A 21,523-nucleotide genomic window follows, 5' to 3' on the forward strand; every position below is an offset into this window, starting at 1 on the left:
CTCTAATGGGGCACTAATTAAAAATGAAGTCTAAGAAACGATGTTGAAATAAATACAGATGAGGAACATTAGAATGATACTTCTGCAAATAGGTTTCAAGATGACCTTCAGTAAATTCTTAAGTCTCATTCATTTGCTCAAAATCATTATAAAGTACATCAAGATGCCCTAGAACTTCAAAAATCCATGTTAAAGAATAATATAGGTATAGCTAATTTGTTTTGTCATTTATTAGGAATACTGTCCACATAAGCACGTATCATGTGAAGAAAAGAGCTTATCATTTCAAATGTCTCATCTCACCATTTAGAAATAAAACATTTTTTAGTCACAGGTTTGTTTCTCTAAGAGAAAAAAATGCAAGAATTCCAAATTTAGGTAATGAAAGCAATTTGTCTATATTTGATGAGATAACAACTGGTTATATTTTGAACTACACTTTAATATACAAACCAAATACACTATATTATTTAAAAATCCATTTGTTGATAAATCATACATTTGCTTCCATTTTAGTAGAAAAATTAAAATTAACCTATAATTCTCTTCAACCTGTAATTTCCTTCCTACCAACATCTGGGGCTTTGTCAGTAAGGGTTGAAATTGAGCTACATCCTACTTCTATGAATTCGAATGACAGATCAAAAACACAAACATACAGACATATGCACAGGGATGTATATTGCAACACTGTCTAATAGCACAACATTAGAAACCAACCGATCAATAGGGAACTAGTAAAATTAATCGTAGCCATCCATATTAAAGAATATTATGTAGCTATATAAGGGATATTAGACCCATATGTACTCAGCAAAAAATGATGTTATGTATGTTAAGTATAAAATGTATAGCATAATTTTTTTAAAGGAAAAAAACCCCTGTGTAGGTTCTGTGTGGGCACTGTAATTTTAAAAAACACAAACTATTTTTAAAAATTAAATTAAAAAAATAAAGTGAGCTACTCATAGCCCTCTATTTCAAACCTAAATTAAGGAAAGAGCTGCTAATCTTTCTAGGCCCGTGACCCTGGGATCTCCCAGCTACTGTTCAGTGGCAACAATGCAATGAAAAGGAGAGGCTGGGAAAACAAATAATTAAAGAGAAAGGAGACTAGAAGGAGAGTCCTAAGAACAGGGGAAAAAGAGGGGGGAAAAAAAAAAAGAGAGGAGGAACAAAGAAAAAAGTGAGAAACTTTTTTAAAGCTGCATTTCTGCTCACCTACTAAACAAAATATACCATAGAAAATACTTTCAAACCTACACTGTAAGAGGTTGCTTCCATTTGGGACTGTTCGTATTGTTGCATTTTTCTGTCTTCTTTGACTGTCCATCTACTGTGACTTCCACATAAGGACTTGGCCCAAACCAATTCTTTTTATTTTCTTTAAGTTTCGCTGAAATGACTAAGTAAAATAAAAGAGAAAATATTTCAATATTCAAGATGTTAGTTCATCCTTCAAATCGATTTGATTTCACAAAGGTTAAACACAGCATTATTATTTTTACTCAGAGAAGCAGTTTGCTCTAAAATATTCACAAATTTTATTCACATAACCTTTGTATTTCTTCCCATCATATTAAAAAATATAGGACTTCCCCACACCATCCACCCAAATTCCCATCAGTAGACCCCCCCACCAACTGTTGGTATCAACAGTCCCAGAAATCTTGAGGTCAATTAAAAAGTACACTGACAAACTTGGTAAACAAATATTTGAATGCCTACCATGTTATCAGATATTGCTCTAAACTGTGGACAGAGCAGTTTACAATTAGAGATAAGTCCTTGTGATGAAAAACAGCCTAATGTGGCAGAGTATGACTTGGCAGTAAAGCAGTCTTCTAAGGAAGTACTTTTAAGCAACCATCTAAATGACAAGGAGCTATCCATGTGAAGACTGAAGGTAGGAAGAAGAGAAAATTCCAGACAGAGGTACGAAAGCTTGGCATACCTGAGGAAAAGTATAGCAAACACGGAAAAATGGTAAATGAGATAAGATCACATTTAGCTTTGTAAGCCAAGATAAGGAACTTGGATTTTATTCTAAGCATGCTAGAAAGCCAATGAAAGAAGAGAGTTACAAACTAAGATTATTTTTAGCATCTCATATATCTCTCATCATCTTAGCAAGAGCTTCTTACATCCTTAGCCTTCACCCTTGAGTTAGTCACTTTTGCCATAAAATAGCCTTGTCTAAGCATTGTGTGGAAGGTACGAAGAGTAGATTCAAATCTAGAAGAGCACCCCCTGGTTCCCACAGGAGACAACTCACTGGTCCCCTATAAATGAGATGATCACAGCCAAGGAAATATCTACCACCTGGATATATACTCCAACAGCAAAGTTCAGAGAATGCCAGTGCCCTTCAAGACTAATGGGCCCTTGTGAATTGCTAGAAAAGTTTATATAGCAGCTACCCAAGAAGCTCAATATACAGACCAACACATAGACAGTCTGGGTACCCTCGCAGGCACAGTCCCAGGCGGCGGCCCTGAATCTCCCAACTTCACGTTTATCAAATACTTTTGTCCTTTTATGCTTAAGAGGCTGCTAGAGCCATCTAATTAAGAGACGACAGTAGTATGGACTAGGGTGGTAAACATGGATATGGGGAGGAATAAGCATTTTCTAAGGAGAACCAACAGGATTAGATTTCATGAGTGAGTTAGGGGAAAGAAGCAAGGGTAACTCCCAGGTTTCTGGCATGAATAACTGGATAGAAGGTGGTATCATTTAATAAGATGGAAAAGATCTGGGAAAGAACAAGTTTGAGGAGGGTAGAATGGGCAAGAAATCAAGCGTATTATAATGAATATATAAAATTTGAGATGCTCATGAGACATCTAGGTAGAAACACTAAGGTAAAATGTCTTTTAGAACAGAAAATACTCAAGTGGGGATCAGACCTATCTCTGATTAATATGTATTATAAAGCCCTACCACATAATACAAAGCCTAATTTAATCACAGGATTGCCAAAGAAAAATATAAAATCCCTATTTTTAATACATTTCTGGTCTGAGAAAAGGTAAAACAGCCCACACACTCATGCATAAGCTCATTTTATTTCAGGGGCTCTTGTGATCCTCTAAAACTGATTAAACCTAGAACAAAGAGCAATGCAGGCCTGACAGGGAGGAAATGATCTGCCCTTAGTGGCTTTTTAGGATTCAAACTTTTGAAAGCTATTTTGCCACGTAATCCCACCCAACCCCACTAGAGCCATCTTAGGAAACTTTAAATGGGAAAATAAAGAGAGTCAGGGAAACCAACACCAACTGTTAGTGTTTACTATGTCTGGCACTTAAAGACTGTCATTTCGATACTCACAACTATTCTGTGAGATAGGTATTATCATCTTAATTTTTATACATAAAAAAAAAAAACAAGCTCAACAAAATTTAAAAGTTTACCCAAGGGTCACGGCAAAGCCTGGACAAGAGAAATTATTTAAGTGTTCAAATCTCAAAGCTTATATTGTATAAAACTTTCATTACAGTCCTAATATTATAAAATAGATCAATGTACTACTTCCTAAAATTTAAATTCCCATAGTAAATTAAAAGAATTAACAAACTGTAAATTATAAACTGGAAGAAAAGGAATCAGAAAAATGTCAATATCATCTGTCACCTGGGCTACTCCAAGAGGCCTCTAACAACTGTCTGCTTTTACTCTCACTTCTCTAATGCAATCTCTCACAGCTACCAGAATTATCTTCCTAGAACAGATGTGATGTCAATACTTTTCAATGATTTGCTAATGCCTGCAAAAAGAAGTTTAAACTCTTCTGGGGCATTTTACATTGCTTACTCTGTACGTTTACAGCCTCTTCCTATACCAAATTCCACCCAGGCCCCAGGTAGTCTAACCACTCTTAGCTGTTTGCTGTCCCTCCCAAAGGCCTAGTACTTTCATGCCTCATATGTGCTACCCCCTCCACTCATAATGATCCTTCTTCCTTTTCACCCAATAAAATCCTACTTCTTGAGAGACAAATACCCCCTTCTCTTTGACCGGATGGTTCTTTAAACCTAGGGTGTCAAACTGTTCCTGTTCTATGCCCCCACAGCATTTTCCTTTTTCCTATTTATATATGGCTCCTACAGCTTTCCATTCTGTCTTAGTTCTTAGTAAGTTTATCAGTTCTTACTTGTTTAACTCACTCTGTAATCCCCTTCATGGCAAGGTTATAGCCAGTCTTTATAACTCGTATAGCACTTAGTGATTTAAACCTGACAGGCATTTAATACATTTGTTGAACCAAATGATTAGCCATGGTAGAAAACAAGTTGCCCTGCTTTATAGTTACTTACACACACACACACAATCTATTGCATATGATTTCATGGTATTTATTAATGTTCTTCTGATCCTTCTGTTCTGAAGGTCAACATTTTCACCCGACTGATTCTTCATCCTACCTCTCCAATACAAAATTAAAATCTTGACAATTTAAACATAAAGAAAGTAAAAGTGAATCCTTAGCTTATCCAATTTATTTTGTGAATCAGGAGGCTATAATGAACAAGGTAAAACAAACAGGGGTGCTGAGACCAGGTATGATTAGCAGTATGATGAACTGATAAGAGATAAAACCAGTTAAAGCAAGTGCTACCTCTGTGGTCAGAAGTCATGAGAGGCTACATGAGCCCTCTGTAGCAGAACTATGTCTTGGCTGGGCAGAACTGGATATAAACTTCTGACTCCAAAGTATGAAGGACTCTCCTGGTCTCTAAGCATTGGGAGCTAAATATATGGTGTTCTAGTAAATTTGGGGAAATGCAGTAATGTTTAATTTCAATTTGTAATAACTAAAATAAGATGGTTTCTCTTCCTCAAATGATGTAAGGACTGAGACTAAGAAATTTCTAGGAAATACCAAAGAATTTATTTTGCCCACGTAAGTATAATGCTAGCATACAGAAAGCATCAAAACACAGATAAGCTCAGTATAATAGCTGAAGTTATGTACAGAACATAATTAAACAGGAAATGGCTAAAGACAGGGAAGGATGTAAGAAAACAGACTTATGTCCAAAGTAAAGGACCCAGGACATGGAATTGGAGATAAAGAATAAAGAATGATCCAGGAAATGCGAGAGTAAAAATCAGTGGAACCTGGGACTTCCCTGGTGGTGCAGTGGTTAAGAATCCACCTGCCAATGCAGGGAACACGGGTTCACACCCTGGTCTGGGAAAATCCCACATGCCATGGAGCAACTAAACCCGTGCGCCACAACTACTGAAGCCCGCGCGCCTAGAGCCCGTGCTCCACAACAAGAGAAGCCACCACAATGAGAAGCCCGCACACCTCAACAAAGAGTATCCCCTGCTCGCCACAACTAGAGAAAGCCTGCGCACAGCAACGAAGACCCAACGCAGCCAAAAATAAAAATAATAAATTAAAAACACACACACACACATCAAGTTCTCTAAACAATCCATTTATCAACAGTACTATCATTTAATATTTTAAAACTCTGTTTTGCTACAACTTATAATACGTGTCATTTCTCTGAAATAAATTTTCTACTTGCCCTCATCTGGTAAGGGACAGCAATTAGCAAATATACATTGTAAATAAATAATGTTTGCATACATGTATGTAAGTGTGTAATGTACGTATGAAAGAGTTAAAAAAATAAATTTGAGCAGAACCACAGAGTAACATTTTAACTTTTGACCCTAAATTTCCCTATGAGTCTTTTACACCAACTTTTTTTTAAAATTAATTAATTAATTTATTTATGGCTGCGTTGGGTCTTCGTTGCTGCATGCAGGCTTTCTCTAGTTGTGGCGAGTGGGGGCTACTCTTCATTGCAGTGCGTGGGCTTCTCATTGTGGTGGCTTCTCTTGTTGCAGAGCACAGGCTCTAGGCACACAGGCTTAGTTGCTCCACAGCATGTGGGATCTTCCAGGACCAGGGCTTGAACCTGTGTCCCTGGCATTGGTAGGCAGATTCTTAAGCACTGCGCCACCAGGGAAGTCCCTACACCGACTTTTAAAACACAAATCCAGCTGTCTGCTCTTTGTTAAAAACCCTGGTTACTTCCCATCTCCCTTAGCAATGTTGTTTTTTGTTTGTTTTTTTTTTTGTAGCCTTGACACACCTGAAGGAGATGATCCACTCCCATTAATTCTCATGGGTCCCTGCTCTGCAGCAGTGGCTTTTAGGGACATCAAGAGAAGTCTTGCCATTTCCCTCCTTCACATCATTTGCTCTGTCATGTTCATTCCTGAAAGATCCTTTTCTACCTTTCTACTTTTTTTTTGGCCATGCCAGGCAGCATGTGGGATCTTAGTTCTCCGACCAGGGATCGAACCCGTGTCCCCTGCATTGGGAGTGCAGAGTCTTAACCACTGGACCTCCAGGGAAGTCCCTACCTTTCTACTTTTTTTTTTTTTTAAATAAATTTATTTATTTATTTATTTACGGCTGTGCTGGGTGTTCGTTGCTGCGTGTGGGCTTCCTCTAGTTGCGGCAAGTAGGGGCGACTCTTTCTTGTAGTGCACAGGCTTCTCATTGCGGTGGCTTCTCTTGTTGCAGAGCACGGGCTCTAGGCGCACGGGATTCAGTAGTTGTGGCACACAGGCTCAATAGTTGTGGCTCGCAGGCTCTAGAGCGCAGGCTCAGTAGCTGTGGCAAACGGGCTTAGTTGCTCTGCAGCATGTGGGATCTTCCCAGACCAGGGATCGAACCCGTGTCCCCTGCATTCGCAGGCAGATTCTTAACCACTGTGCCACCAGGGAAGTCCTCTACTTTTAAATAGTAGCAATGCTTCAAGCACTACCTCCTTTCACAGTAACTCTAGTCAAATATTGATCTCTCTTTCCTGACCAAACTCATTATCTCTTCTCACCATTACCATATACCATGGCATTTATACTTAACACTTGCATATTTATGCCTTCCTTGAATTTTGGAAGATGTTGAAGAGCTTACCAAAAAAAAAAAAAAACTATGCTAATCCATTAACACAGACTAAAAAATACAATGTCAATTAAGGGGATTTGTGCAAAAAAACTTAGTTCTGAGGTTTCTAGCACCAAAAGCAAAGAAGTAAACAATGAATTATGAAGGACACTTGATTCTAGTCAACTTGGCACTCTATTGTTCATTATCTGATGTTCTCCATTTGTCCCATATCTAATGATATTTTTGTTAAATAATAGCTTTTATCCATAATTCATGGTGTTTGTTTTTGTTAAAATGTTTTTGCCCTATACTTGTACATTCTCAGGATTTTTAGACCCAAGATTAAAAGCTTATAATGGCTAAGAATTATGTCTTCTTGAGGACATAATGCATTTAGGCATTAAATGTTTTTCTTACTATGACAGTAATGATAGCAAATAAGATAGCCAGTTTATGCAAAGAAAAGTCAAAAGGAATATAAACCTATTTAACTGGGGATTGAGATAATAAGGACTCCTCACTTTACTATTTTACTCAGTTTTTAAAAATAAAAAACATGTATATTACTTATGTAACCTGAAAAGCTGAAACAATCTATCAGAAATTCTTTAAATCAAAGGTTTTAAAAATAAGCTGCCCCAAAAAAGAAGTCTTAAGAAGCCTGGCCCAATGTAAATCAGCTACTCAGACTAGCTTGAGAATGGGGAGGGGAGAAACAATTAGAATCTGGCTTTAGCAAAGAAATGTTAGTATCTTTCACTGAGAATCAGACATTGCTAAGGAAAGAGACTGGAGTTAGTGAAAGGATTACCAGGAATAAATTCTAACATGCTTTCAACTTAAAGTGTTACTTTTATATAACTCAATCACTTTTAGGTTTTGAGAAGGACAATAATGATACAGTTTATGACCTCATATTCATAACCTAGAAGTAGATATAAGCCAGGTATAGTAAAAACTAAAATAATCAATAAATGCCATTAAATTAAAGGGAGAGAGACTAGGGTTCCATTGTGTGATAGACACATGCACGTCTGAAGAAAATCCAGTGCCTCACTTTGGCTAGTGCAAATAGCTTCTATTGATATATAAAGACCTACAAAGAGATCATATGGAGGCTGTAAAAGGTCTTAGCCCAGTTTTAAAGAAATTCAATACCATAGCCAAGGAGAAGCACTGAAGGTTTCTGAGCAGGAATGAACAAATCAGGAGGCATTTTAAGAACATTAATCTGAAAGTGATATACTTGATTAGTATGGTTAGAGGAAGAAACAAAGAGATATTAGGAAAGTAACAATAGCAATCAAAAAATTTAATAGGCATTTCTCCAAAAAACATATACAAATGGCCAATAAGCACATGAAAAGATGCTCATCATCATTTAACCATCAGAGAAATGCAACTCAAACCCATAATGAGATAGCTCACATCCATTAGGATGTCTCTAATCAAAAAGATAAGCATTGCAAGGATGCTTACAAAATTGTAACCCTCATACATGACTGGTCGGAATATAAAGTGGTTTGGATGCTTTGAAAAATAATTTGGAATTCCTCACATGACCCAGTGATTCTACTCAAGAAAGTGGAAGGTATATACTCAAGAAAACTGAAAACATACATCTTCACAAAAACTTACATACAAACGTTCATAGCATTATTCATAATAGCCAAAAAGTGGAACCAACCCGAACATCCATCAACTGATAAATGGATAAAGTATGTCCACACATGGAATAGTATTTGGCAATAAAAAGAAATTATATACTAATACATGCTACAACACAGTTTAACCTTGAAAACATTATTATGATAAGTGAAAAAAGTCAGAGACAAAGGCCACACATTTTATGACTCTATTTATATGAGAGATCCAAAATAGGCAAAGCTATAGAGACAAAAATAGTTAGCTAGGGCTGAAGGTGGTTGGGGAATATGGGGCAGGGGTTTCTTTCTGGAGTGGTGAAAATGTTCTAAAATTGACTGGTGTTGGTTGCACAACTCTGAGAATGTACTAACAATCATTGACTTCTAAATGGGGAAACTGTATGGTACGTGAATTATCTCAACAAAGCTAATAAAATCCAAATGAAAACAAAAAACAATAGCAATTGCCCAAGCATGTTTAATGGAAAAAAACAAACAAACCCAAATCCTATACTATACCCAAGAATATCCTGAAATCAAAATGTAATTTTTACATATCTAAACATTATGTTCATTCATTCATTCAGAACCTGATACGTCACAGCCACTAAAGATTTTAAGATTTTTTTCTTTTTATCTTGGGGGTGGGGGGGAAGTAAAGCAGTAGATCTTTTTAAGACTTACCAGTTATCTGGAGTTGTGATTTCATGGTCAGGCTACCCATTGAACCAAGCTGTGATCCACTGTCAGACATAACACCAACAGGACGGCAAACCTGAACAGGGCCAAGGAAACACTATAAATATCAAAAATTCCCACTTGAAAAATATGTAAATAGTGCTAGCCAGGCCATTTCCATGTCCCACTGAAGGCCACACAATAACCAGTGGCCTTCACATTGCCAAATATAATTTTCAATTCTAGTATCCATCCTGCATTAACCTATCAGCAAAATCTGACTTGGTTGATCATTCCTTCTTCCATGGTTTTTCTTCCTTTTAGTTCCCAAGACACATTCTCTAGGTTTATGTCCTACATTCCTGATTGTTCCTTCTTAGACTCCTTTGATGATTCCTTCTCTTCTCTCCACCCTCTTAATACTGGAAAGTCCTACGGCTCAGTTCTTGGTTCCCTCTTCTCTCATCTCTCCATACTCATTTCCTCAAGGATATCATCCACTGTAATGGCTTTAAATATCATCTATATATCAACAAGTCCCAACTTTATATTTCTATTCCAGACTTCACTCCTGAATTCTAAACAACTTCACTTGGGTATCTAAAAGACACTCCGAACTTAACAGATCCAAAATGGACCTCCTGATGTTCTCTGTAAACTATCTCAGTTGATGGCAATTTCATTCTTTCAGCGGCTCAAGCCAAAAACCTTGGAGTCATCCTTGACTCCTTACTTTTATATTTCCTTTCCAACCCGCTGGCAAATTCTGATGTCTCTATTTGCAAAATATATCTAGAATCTAGCCATTTCTCACCACCTCTACCACCAATCTGTTCAGACCCACCTGACAGCCATTTTTTCCTAAATTATGCCCCTCTCCTAGATTAACCTAAAAGGTCTCCCTTTTTCCACCCCTGTCTAGCCTTAGTACCTATTCTTAACACAACCTGGATGATTCTTTTAAAATGTTAAAAACCTTTCAAAACCTTCCCATTTTACTCAGAGTAAAAGCCTAAATCCTGAAAGACCCTATATGATACATGCTTCCACTGCTCCCCACTTCCTGATCTTATTTCCCTGCTACTCTCCTCCCCTACTCAGGCACCTACTTCCCTATTATTCTTGAAATATGCCAGCACATTCTTGCCTTTAGACGTTCGTTCTACTTGTCTTCTTCACAATATTAACAGTCTGCTCCACTTATGATGATCATTTTCTTCTCCTATAAACTATGTGACCTTCTGACATACTAAGTAATTTACTTGGTAATTATGTTTATTGGTTTTGACTCTCTAAGCTAGAATATAAACTCCATGTGAATGGGGGATCTTTTTGCTTTGTTCACTGATGAAACCCAGAAGCCCAAAACAGGGCCTGTGGCTACTGAATTATACTAAATGAACACCTCTAACATATCTTCTTCAGCCCATAATCATGGAAGAGTTAATCCCCCTGTGGAAAGGGCATGATTCGTATACAATAAAAAAGATTTTATAACAAAGTCAGAACACTTGGGTTTGATTCCTGGCTACAACACTTACTATATGATACTATTTGAGTTATATAACCTCTCTAGGTCCCAGTTTCCTGTCAGAGAAATGGGGATAATACCACCTCTACCTCACAGGGCTTTTGTAAGACTGAATGATTACATATGTGGGGAAAAAAATCCTCTGTGAATGTTTATTATTTATCATTAATACTCTTTGAATTTATTTATTTATTTATTTGTTTATGGCTGCGTTGGGTCTTTGTTGTTATGCGCAGGCTTTCTCTGGTTGTGGCGAGCAGGGGCTACTCTTCATTGTGGTGCGTGGGCTTCTCACTGCGGTGGCTACTCTGGTTGCGGAGCATGGGCTCTAGGTGCATGGGCTTCAGTAGTTGTGGCTCGCGGGCTCCAGAGTACAGGCTCAGTAGTTGTGGCACACAGGCTTAGTTCCTCTGTGGCATGTGGGATCTTCCCGGACCAGGGCTCGAACCTGTGCCCCCTGCATTGGCAGGTGGATTCTTAACCACTGCGCCGCCAAGGAAGTCCCTAAATATGTTTTTAAAATAACCTGTTCTTAGGCTTTCGGGGACTTGATAAAAATTTTAAGAATATTTTGAGTGGGTCAAAGTAAAGATTAAACTCAAGCAAAATTTACTCAGCACTCACTATTTGCCAGGTCCCATGTAAGAAATATACAAATACAGTAAGGCAAAATTAGGCTTCCGTTCCCTGGCGGTCCAGTGGTTAGGATGTCGCGCTTCCAATGCAGGGGGCGCGGGTTCGATCCCTAGTTGGGGAACTAAGATCCCAAGTGCCACGGGGCAACTAAGCCTGTGAACTCTAGAGCCTGCATGCCACAACTGGAGAGCCCGAGAGCCACAACTAATGAGCCCACACCACAACTAGAGAGCCCCATGAGCCGCAACTACAGAGCCTGCGCACCACAACTAGAGGAGCCTGTGTGCCGCAAGGAACAGCCTGCACTCTGCAATAAAAGATAGCACAGGCCACAATGAAGATTGTGCAACTAAGACCCAATGCAACCAAATAAATAAAATAAATATTTAAAAAATAATGTATGTACTGATACATATTAGTTTTATATAATCAAAATTACTTACGTATTTTAAATCCCTAAAAACAAAAAAATACCATTTGTAAAGACAAACTATAGAAACCTAAGTATCACTTGGCAACCAGTTAAATAAATAACATATTCATACCACAGAATACTATGCAGCTATCAAAACTTACTAATGACTGAAATGGAATGATTCCAAGAACATTTTTTTAAGTTACAGAATATATATATAATGTGATGTCATTTTTGCAAACAAAAACAAAGTACATATTCTTGTAGATAAATATACTTATAAATAAAAGCAGAAAAAGTATACATCCCTAACTGTTTATAGTGGTTACCTTTGTGGAGAAGGGGAGAGGGTCTGTGTACTAAAGGAGGTGGTCATGGGGAACTTCGGTTTTGTATGCATTGCTTGAGTTTTTAAAAAGAAAATGTGTATCCTACTTGTACACGTTGAAAAACAGGCAAGACAGAGTAGATTGAGAATCTACACTTCAAGTCCCGTCTTCTCCCCTGAGCTCCAGACTCTTAGGTCTAACCATTATTTATAACTGCCTGCATGGGTAAAATGACTAAATTGAGGGGACTTCCCTGGTGGCGCAGTGGTTAAGAATCCGCCTGCCCATGCATGGGACACGGGTTCGGGCCCTGGTCCAGGAAGATCCCACATGCCATGAAGCAACTAAGCCCCTGCGCCACAACTACTGAAGCTCACACGCCTAGAGCCCGCGCACCGCAACCAAGAGTAGCCCCCGCTCAACGCAACTAGAGAAAGCCCGCAAGTAGCAACAAAGACCCACCACAGCCAAAAACAAAAAAAAAAAGACTAAATTGAAACTCTCCCTGGCCTCAATAGCACCACCATCCATCCAGTTGCACAAGCCAAAGCTGTGGGCATTATCTTTCCCTCATTACCACGTTCTAAAGATACTACCTGCAAAATATACCCTGCTGTATACCTTAAAATGTATGCTTATTTTTCTCCTCTTCTTAACCATCTTAGTCTAAGCTACAAACACCCATCCCTTCCCCGTCAACAAATTACTACAAGTCACTAAATTGGTCTCCCTGCTTCTGCACCTGCTCCCTCTCCCTCCCACCACCCATTCTCCACACAGCAACTAGGGCACTCTTTTAAACATGAAAGTTAGATCATGCTCTACTCTGCTTAATTATCCAATAATTACCTATCTCACCTAAAATAGAATCCAAATTCCTCACCCTGGCTTACAGAAGTCCCACTTCATTCCATCCATGACCTACTCTCTTGACTTCTCCTCATATCATTCTCCCCCTTACCCACTGCAAACCTGGATTTCTTTCTATTTCTTAAACACACTAAGGTCATTCCAGACTTACAGGCTTTCCACTAACTGTTCCCTCTGCTGGGAATGTTTTTCCCTCTTACCTTTAAATAGCTAACATCTTATATTCAGGTCTCAAGTTAATACTCAAATACTCAAAGAGGTCTTCCCTGACTACTCAATCTAATGTAGCCATCCTATTACTTTCTATCACACCACTGAAATTTTTCTGATTAAATTTTTTACTGACTATAAGGTCCACAAAGGTAGGCAACCTTGTCTGCCTTGCTAATCAGTGTCTAGAATATTCCACAGTTGTTGTTTTTCTAATTAATGTCCGCAATTTATATTTAGGTTCCCTCTTTGTGAACATTATACAGTCCTATGGATTTTGACAAACACATAACTGCCATGTATCCACTATTACAGTAACACACAGAATAATCTCACAACCCTAAAAATCCCCTGTGCTTCACCTACTCATCTCTCTTCCCTCACTAAAAACCTCTGGCAACCACTTATCTATTTACTGTTTCTATAATTTTGCCTCTTCCAGAATGTCAGATAGGTGGAATCACACAATTTAGAGCCTCAGCCTGGCTTCTTTCACTCAGCAGTATGATTAAAGTTTCCTCCATATCTTTTCAGAGCTTGGCAGCTTTTTTTTTTTAATTGCTGAGTAATATTTCATGTGTGTTTATTCCACAGTATATACATTTGCCTACTGAAGGATATGTTAGTTGCTTCCAGTTTTTGGCAATTATAAATAAAGCTGCTATAAGTATTCACGTTCAGGTTCCTTGTGGATGTAAGTTTTCGACTCAGTTGGGTAAACAGGACTACAATTACTGGATGATAAGGGTAAACCTATGTTTTAGCTCTGCCAAATGGTTTTCCAAAGTGGCTGTACCATTTTGCATTCCTATTAGGATTGAAGTAGAATTTCTACTGCTCCATATCCTCACAAGCATTTGGTATTGTTAGTTTTTTGGAATTTAGCCAGTCTAACAGGTGTACAATGATGTTTCACCACTGGCCTAGTTTGTAATTCCCATATGACATATGATGTTGAGCCTCTTTTCATATGCTTATTTACCATCTATGTACACTGTTTGGTGAGATATCTGTTCAGATATTCTGCTCATTTATTATTTGTTTTCTTACTGTCGCATTTTAAGAGTTCTTTATATATTTTAAATATAAGTCCTTTATGTGTTTTGCAAATATTTTCTCACAGCCTATGGCTTCTCTTTTCATTCTCTTAACAGCGTAAAGGTTCCAGTCACCAATTCCCACATGTGAGTGAGTGCGGTGAGTAGGTTCCCCACACCAACAAGCAATTCTCCAACACCAGCTAAGTGTCCTACAATTTATTAAAAATCAGAGAAGATATAAATGTAACATGTTTTTATATATTAAAAAAAACCCAAAAAACTATTAAAAATAAACAAATACACTAAGTTGCAGAGTAAAAATATCAATATACAAGTCTGTTCTATACACTAACAATGAATCATCAGAAAACAATTAACAAAAAAATCTCATTTACAATTGCAACAAAAAGAATACCTAGGAATAAATTTAACCAAGTAGGTGAAAGACCTGTACACTGAAAACTTAAAGACATTCTTGAAAGAAATTTAAGACAACACAAAAATATGTAAAGGTATTCATGCTCAGGGACTGGAAGAATTAACATTTTTAAATGTCCGTATTACCTAAAGCAATCTACAGAATCAATGTAATCCCTATCAAAATCCCAATGACATTTTTCACAGAAATAGAACAACAACAACAAAATCCTAAAATCTGTATGGAGCCACAAAAGGCCCCAAATAGCCAAAGCAATCCTGAATGGGGGAAAAAACCCCAAAGCTTGAAGTATCATTCACTCTGATTTCAAATTATATTACAAAGCTATAGTAATCAAAACAGCATGGTATTGGCAGAAAAAGTGACATAGATCAATGGAACAGAATTGAGAATTCAGAAATAAACACACACATATGTGACAATTAATTTACAAAACAAGAGCAAAGAACATACAGTGGAGAAAGTATAGTCTCTTCAATAAATGATGTTGGGAAAACTGGACAGTTACATGCAAAAGAATGAAACTAGACCACTATCTTACACCATACACAATGTCAACTCAAAATGGATTAAGGACTTGAATGTAAGACCTGAAACCATAAAACTCCTAGAAGAAAACACACATCAGTCTTAGCAATATCTTTCTGGATATATCTCCTCAGGCAAGGCAAACAAAAGCAAAAATAAACAAATGGGACTACATCAAACTAAAAAGCTTCCGCACAGCAAAGGAAACCATCAACAAAATGAAAATTCAACCTACCTACTCAGAGAAGATATTTGCAAATCATATCCAATAAGGAGTTAATATTCAAAATACATAAAGAACAACCAAAAAATAAACCACCCGATTAAGAATGGGCAGAGGAGGTGAAGAGACCCTTTTCCAAAGACATACAGATAACGAACAGGGACAGGAAAAGATGTTCAACATCACAAAGTATTATGGAAATGCAAATCAAAACCACAAATGAGTTATCACCTCATACCATTAGAATAACTATTATCAAAAAAGCAAGAAATAAAAAGTGTTGGAGAGGATGTAAAGAAAAGGGAATCCTCATACACTGTTGGCAGGAGTGTAAATTACTGTAGCCACTATGGAAAACAGTATGGAGAGTTCTCAAAAATTAAGAATAGAACTACAATATGATCCAGCTACTCCATTTCTAGATATTTATCCAAAGAATTCAAAAACATCTAATTTGAAAAGATATATGCATACCTATGTTCAATCCAGCACTATATACAATAGCCAAGATATATAAACAACCTAAGTGCCTATCCATGGATGAAGAAGATGCAGTATATATATAATGGACTACTACTCAGCTGTAAAAAATTCTTTTAAAAATAAAGGAAATCTTGGGACGTCCCTGGTGGCGCAGTGGTTAAGAATCCGCCTGCCAATGCAGGGGACATGGGTTCAAGCCCTGGTCCGGGAAGATTCCACATGCTGCAGAGCAACTAAGCCCATGCACCACAACTACTGAGCCTGTGCTCTAGAGCCTGTGAGCCACAACTACTGAGGCCCACACACCTAGAGCCCGTGCTCCGCAACAAGAGAAGCCACTGCAATGAGAAAACCACACACTGCAACAAAGAGTAGCCCCCGCTCGCCGCAACTAGAGAAAGCCCATGCGCAGCAACGAAGACACAATGCAGCCAAAAATAATTAAAAAAAAAAAAAAAAAAAGGTCATGAAGAACCTAGGGGTAAGACGGGAATAAAGACACAGACCTACTAGAGAATGGACTTGAGGATATGGGGAGGGAGAAGGGTAAGCTGTGACAAAGTGAGAGAGTAGCATGGACATATATACACTACCAAACATAAAATAGATAGCTAGTGGGAAGCAGCCGCATAGCACAGGGAGATCAGCTCAGTGGTTTGTGACCACCTAGAGGGGTGGGATAGGGAGGGTGAGAGGGAGGGAGACGCAGAGGGAAGAGATATGGGAACGTATGTATAACTGATTCACTTTGTTATAAAGCAGAAACTAACACACCACTGTAAAGCAATTATACTCCAATAAAGATGTTTAAAAAAAAAAAAAAAAAAAAGAGGACCTAGGGACTTCCCTGGTGGCACAGTGGTTAAGAATCTGCCTGCCAATGCAGGGGACATGGGTTCAATCCCTGGTCCGGGAAGATCCCACATGCCACGGAGCAACGAAGCCCGTGCACCACAACTACTGAGCCTGCGCTCTAGAGCCTGCGAGCCACAATTACTGAAGCCCACGCGCGTAGAGCCCGTGCTCCACAACAAGAGAAGCCACTGCAATGAGAAGCGCGAGCACAACAACAAAGAGCAGCCCCCCCTCGCTGCAACTAGGGAAAACCCATGCGCAGCAACAAAGACCCAATGCAGTGCCCCACCCCAAAAAAGATGACCTAGGTGAATGTAAAGTCATCCAATGTTCGTGAATTAGAAGACTTGACATTGTTAAAATGGTAACAGTCCCCCAAATGATCTACAGATTAACCCCCAAATGATCTACAGATTAAACACAATCACTATTAAAATCCCAACTGCCTTTTTGCAGAAATTCACAAGCTGATTCTAAACTTCATATGGAAATACAAAGGACCAGGAATAGTCAAAACAATCTCGAAAAAGAAGAACAAGGTCGGAGGATTCACACTTCCCAATTAGAAAACTTACTACAAAGCTACAGTAATCAAGACAGTGCGTTATTTAAGCATAGATATAGATTAATGGAATAGAACTGAGTTCAGAAATAAACCCAAATATCTACGACCAACTGATTTTTGACAAGGGTACTAAGACAAACTTTTCAACAAATGGTCCTGGAACTAATGGATATTCACATGCAAGAGATTCCTACCTCACAATCATGGACAAAAATTAACTCACAGTAGATCATACACCTAAATGTAAGAGCTAAGACTAAAAATTTGGTAGAAGAAAACAGATATAATTCTGTGTGACGTTGCATTAGATAGACAATGGTTTCTTAGCTATAACACCAAAACCAACAACATAAAAATTGGATATAAATCAAAATTTTAAACTCTTGTGTTTCAAAAACACCATCAAGAAAGTGAGAAGCCCACCCACAAAATGGGAGAAAAATCTTTGTAAATCATATATCCAATATAAGTATCTAGAATATATAAAGAGCTTTTACAACTCAACACAAAAAGACAAATGACTACAAAATTGTCAAAAGGACTGAAACGGCATTTCTCCAAAGAAGATATACAAACGACCAATAAGCACATGAAAAGATGCTAAACATCATTAGCCAGAGACATGCAAATAAAAACCACAATGATACCCACTTTACACCTACTAGAATAGCTATTCAAAATGATAAGTAACAAGTGTTGACAAGGATACGAAGAACCCTCACACATTGCTAGTAAAAATGTAAGATAGTGCAGCTGCAGTGAAATAAAGTTTTATGGTTCCTCAAAAAGTTAAACACTGCATTACCATAGGTAATAGGCAATTTTACTCCTAGGTATATTCCCAAGAGAAACGAAAACATATGTCCACACAAAAACTTGAACATAACTGTTTACAGCAGCATTATTCATAATAGTCAGAAACAGAAACAACACAAATGTCCATCAACTAATGAACAGATAAATAAAATGTGGTATATTCATACAATAAAAAGAAATTCAGCAATAAAAAGAAATGAAGCACTCGTTAAATGTTATATCAGGGATAAACCTTGAAATATTATGCTAAGTGAAAGAAGCCAGTCACAAAGAACAATATATTTTATGGTTCCATTTATATGAAATGCCCAGAGTAGACAAATCTACAGAGATGGTAAGTCAATTATTGGCTGCCTAGGGCTAGGGCTGAGTGGATGTAGATTGAGAGTGACAGTTAAGGGGGCACCAGGATTATATGGGGGGCAATGACGTTTTCAAATTGATTGTGGTGATGGATGCACAACTCCGAATATACTAAAAGGTACTGAATTGTACATTTTAAATAGGTATACTGTATGGTATGTGAACTATATCTCAATAAAGGTGTTTAAAACAAGAAACAAAATTTAGGGGAAAAATTTCTTCTAGACTAAAATATTTTACTACCAATGGACCTTCACTAGAAGAATTTCCAAAGGATGTACCTGAAGAATAAGTAAAATGATCCTCAAAGGAAGCTCTGCAACTCAAGATATAAAAGTGACTAAGGAAGTGGTAAACATTAGGTAAATCTAAAATATACAAAACATGGGACTTCCCTGGTGGTCCAGTGGGTAAGACTCCACACTCCCAATGCAGGGGGCCCAGGTTCATTCCCTGGTCAGGGAACTAGATCCCACATGCATGCTGCAACTAAGAATCCACATGCCACAACTAAGAAGGCTGATGCCGCAACTAAGAGCCCACATGCCGCAACTAAAGATCGCACAAAGAAGATCCCGCATGCCACAACTAAGACCCGGCGCAGCCTAAATAAATAAATACATAAATTTTAAAAAAGAATTAAAAAAATAAAATACACAAAACAATGTCTTATTTGGGGATTTAAAAATACAAAGCTAAAATACTGAATAACAGCATTAAAGTCAGGAATGGAGGTAACTGGAGTTAATTGTTCCAAGATCCTTGTATTGCGCAGGACAAGGCAAAGATACTGATCAGTTCTGCGAAGTTAATATGCAAGTCAAAATTTCAGGGAATTCCGTGGAGGTCCAGTGCTTAAGACTGCTTTCATTGCCCTGTGGGCATGGGTTCGAAACCTGGTCAAGGAACTAAGGTCCCACAAGCCACACAGCAATCAATCAATCAATCAATTAAAACAATTTCAAAGAGAAGCAGTAAAAAAATAAAAACAGTGCACAAATTCCAAATCACTATGGAGAAAAAAATATTTGAGGGAAAAATGTATGAATCCAAAAGAATGCAAAAAGTAAACAAAAGAAAAAAAATATGTGGGGAAAGGACTTTCACAAAAAGATGACAGATTACACATATGCATCTGAATCCCCTTTCAAATTTCCCCTAAACTCTGGTGAAGAAATTTTAAAAATTAAAAAAGTAATAACAGTAAAGTTCAGGAAAAAGAGAAATAGAGATAACAACAAACAAGTACAATAACTTCAGTAAGCTACAAAGCAGATGGACCAATGCTATTTGACAGCACACTCAATAAAGTAGACTCCTATCCTATGTTGGCAACAGGGAAAAGCCAAGAACCAAGATGGTTTGTTTACTTGCAGTGCCCCCAAGAGAAGATACCAGTCAATTTTGGAAGTAAAAGTAAAGTTGGGACACAGAAGTAGAATTGGTTGGAAGCTGCTCACCAAGCATTTTGATTCCTAAATCCCCTACTTGACACCAAAAGGCTCAGGTCTGTTTTTTTTTTCCTCAAGCATCTCTGCAATGGAAGATGCCAGGCACAGTTGAAGGCTGAAGAACAGTATCAAGAACACAAGAATTAAAGGAACATACGCAAACGGAATGACTAAATTCCCATCCTTTTTTCCCACTAGGCTCCCAGCTCACTGTAGTCAAGACTTAACCACCCAGGCAGGAGATAGGACAAGCCTTCTTATCAAGTTCTCCAAACAGTCCACCAGGTAACCCTATAGTGAGGTTCTCAGTTAACAAGCCCTCTCCTCTCTACATGCACTCACAGCCCGCAGTCTGCCCACATTCTTAAACATGATAAAGTTGTGGAAAGCTTCTATCAAGAAAAGTGATGCCAAAGAAAAGCAAAATATATTAATATCCTCAGAGAGATGAAAAGATACTATATTCATTAAACAAAAACAGAGTGCCATTAAAAAAAAGCATTTAGGGTAAAGAAGTAACTAGCGCGAAAACTCTCCCCAACACCAGTTTGGTCAGCTCTTGAGTAGTGTGAAATTGCAAGCTCTGTACACAGATTTCAGTTTGTCGGAGCACTGGAATTGGGAATCAACTGATACCTGCACTGCCAGGCTGACAAAATAACTTGGTTGCCTGGGCTATGCTGTAATCTTGAATAATTCTGCAGCTTCAAACTACTTTTCGGTCCTTGTGAGGACTGACTAGCAACATGTCCTGTTTTTCCTTTTGAAACCTGACTATGCAGTTGAGTTTTCCATTCTTTATTTTCATAAACAACTTTACATTAACCTCCCATAACCTAAAAAAACCTTGCAATTTGGGAGAGTCTAATTAATATAATTTCCATGGGAATTCCCTGGTGGTCCCGTGGTTAGGACTTGGTGCTTTCACTGCCGTGGCCTGGGTTCAAAAAATTTCCAAATACACTATGGGTAGATTCTGAATGACTGATGTGGTCAGTCACCTAGTTAACAAAGCCCAACATATAGTATTAAGTAAGCACTATCACGTGCACTTTAGTTATTAGATCAAAGAATGTCTTCAATCTACTGCTCTGCAAAGTTTTTCTGTAAAGGGCCAGAGAGTAAATATTTCACAGTTGTGGGCTGTATGATCTGTCACAACTGCCAACTGCCACTGTAGTGTGACAGTGGTCACAGACAACACATAAAATGTATTTTATTCCAATAACACTTTATTTATAAAAACAGGCGAGGGCCAGATTCCTCCCACGGGTCTAGTTTGCTAACACCTGCTCTCAAGCATCAAAGTGAAAAATGATAACATCCTACATATATCACCATGATGGCTTAAAACTGGGAAATATGGAAGAGGCAAAATTTCTTAAGACATTAGAATAAAACAGTTGGATATGGGTAGAATATCTTATAAATTTTTTTTACATCTTCCTCTTTATCCCCATTACCATTCCCTTCATTTGGCTCTCCCTGTACTATCGTACTCATTTCAGTATTTCTCTTTGCCT

General features: G+C 37.9%; 1 protein-coding gene across 3 annotated transcripts in view; it reads right to left on the bottom strand.

The window, feature by feature from the left end:
- Positions 1–21,523, bottom strand: part of ITCH (itchy E3 ubiquitin protein ligase) — a 122,819-nt gene that overhangs the window by 70,303 nt on the left and 30,993 nt on the right. For all 3 annotated transcript variants that reach the window (XM_036825208.1, XM_036825210.1, XM_036825209.1), the window contains exons 3-4: positions 9,253–9,343; positions 1,264–1,405 (exon numbers count right to left, since the gene is read on the bottom strand). In XM_036825208.1, coding sequence (XP_036681103.1) covers positions 1,264–1,405; positions 9,253–9,322 — 212 coding nt within the window. In that variant the 5' untranslated portion in view covers positions 9,323–9,343. The remainder of the gene's footprint in view (positions 1–1,263; positions 1,406–9,252; positions 9,344–21,523) is intronic.

Source organism: Balaenoptera musculus, chromosome 15 (genome assembly GCF_009873245.2).
Source record: "Balaenoptera musculus isolate JJ_BM4_2016_0621 chromosome 15, mBalMus1.pri.v3, whole genome shotgun sequence".
In the NCBI taxonomy this organism is placed as follows: Eukaryota; Metazoa; Chordata; class Mammalia; order Artiodactyla; family Balaenopteridae; genus Balaenoptera; species Balaenoptera musculus.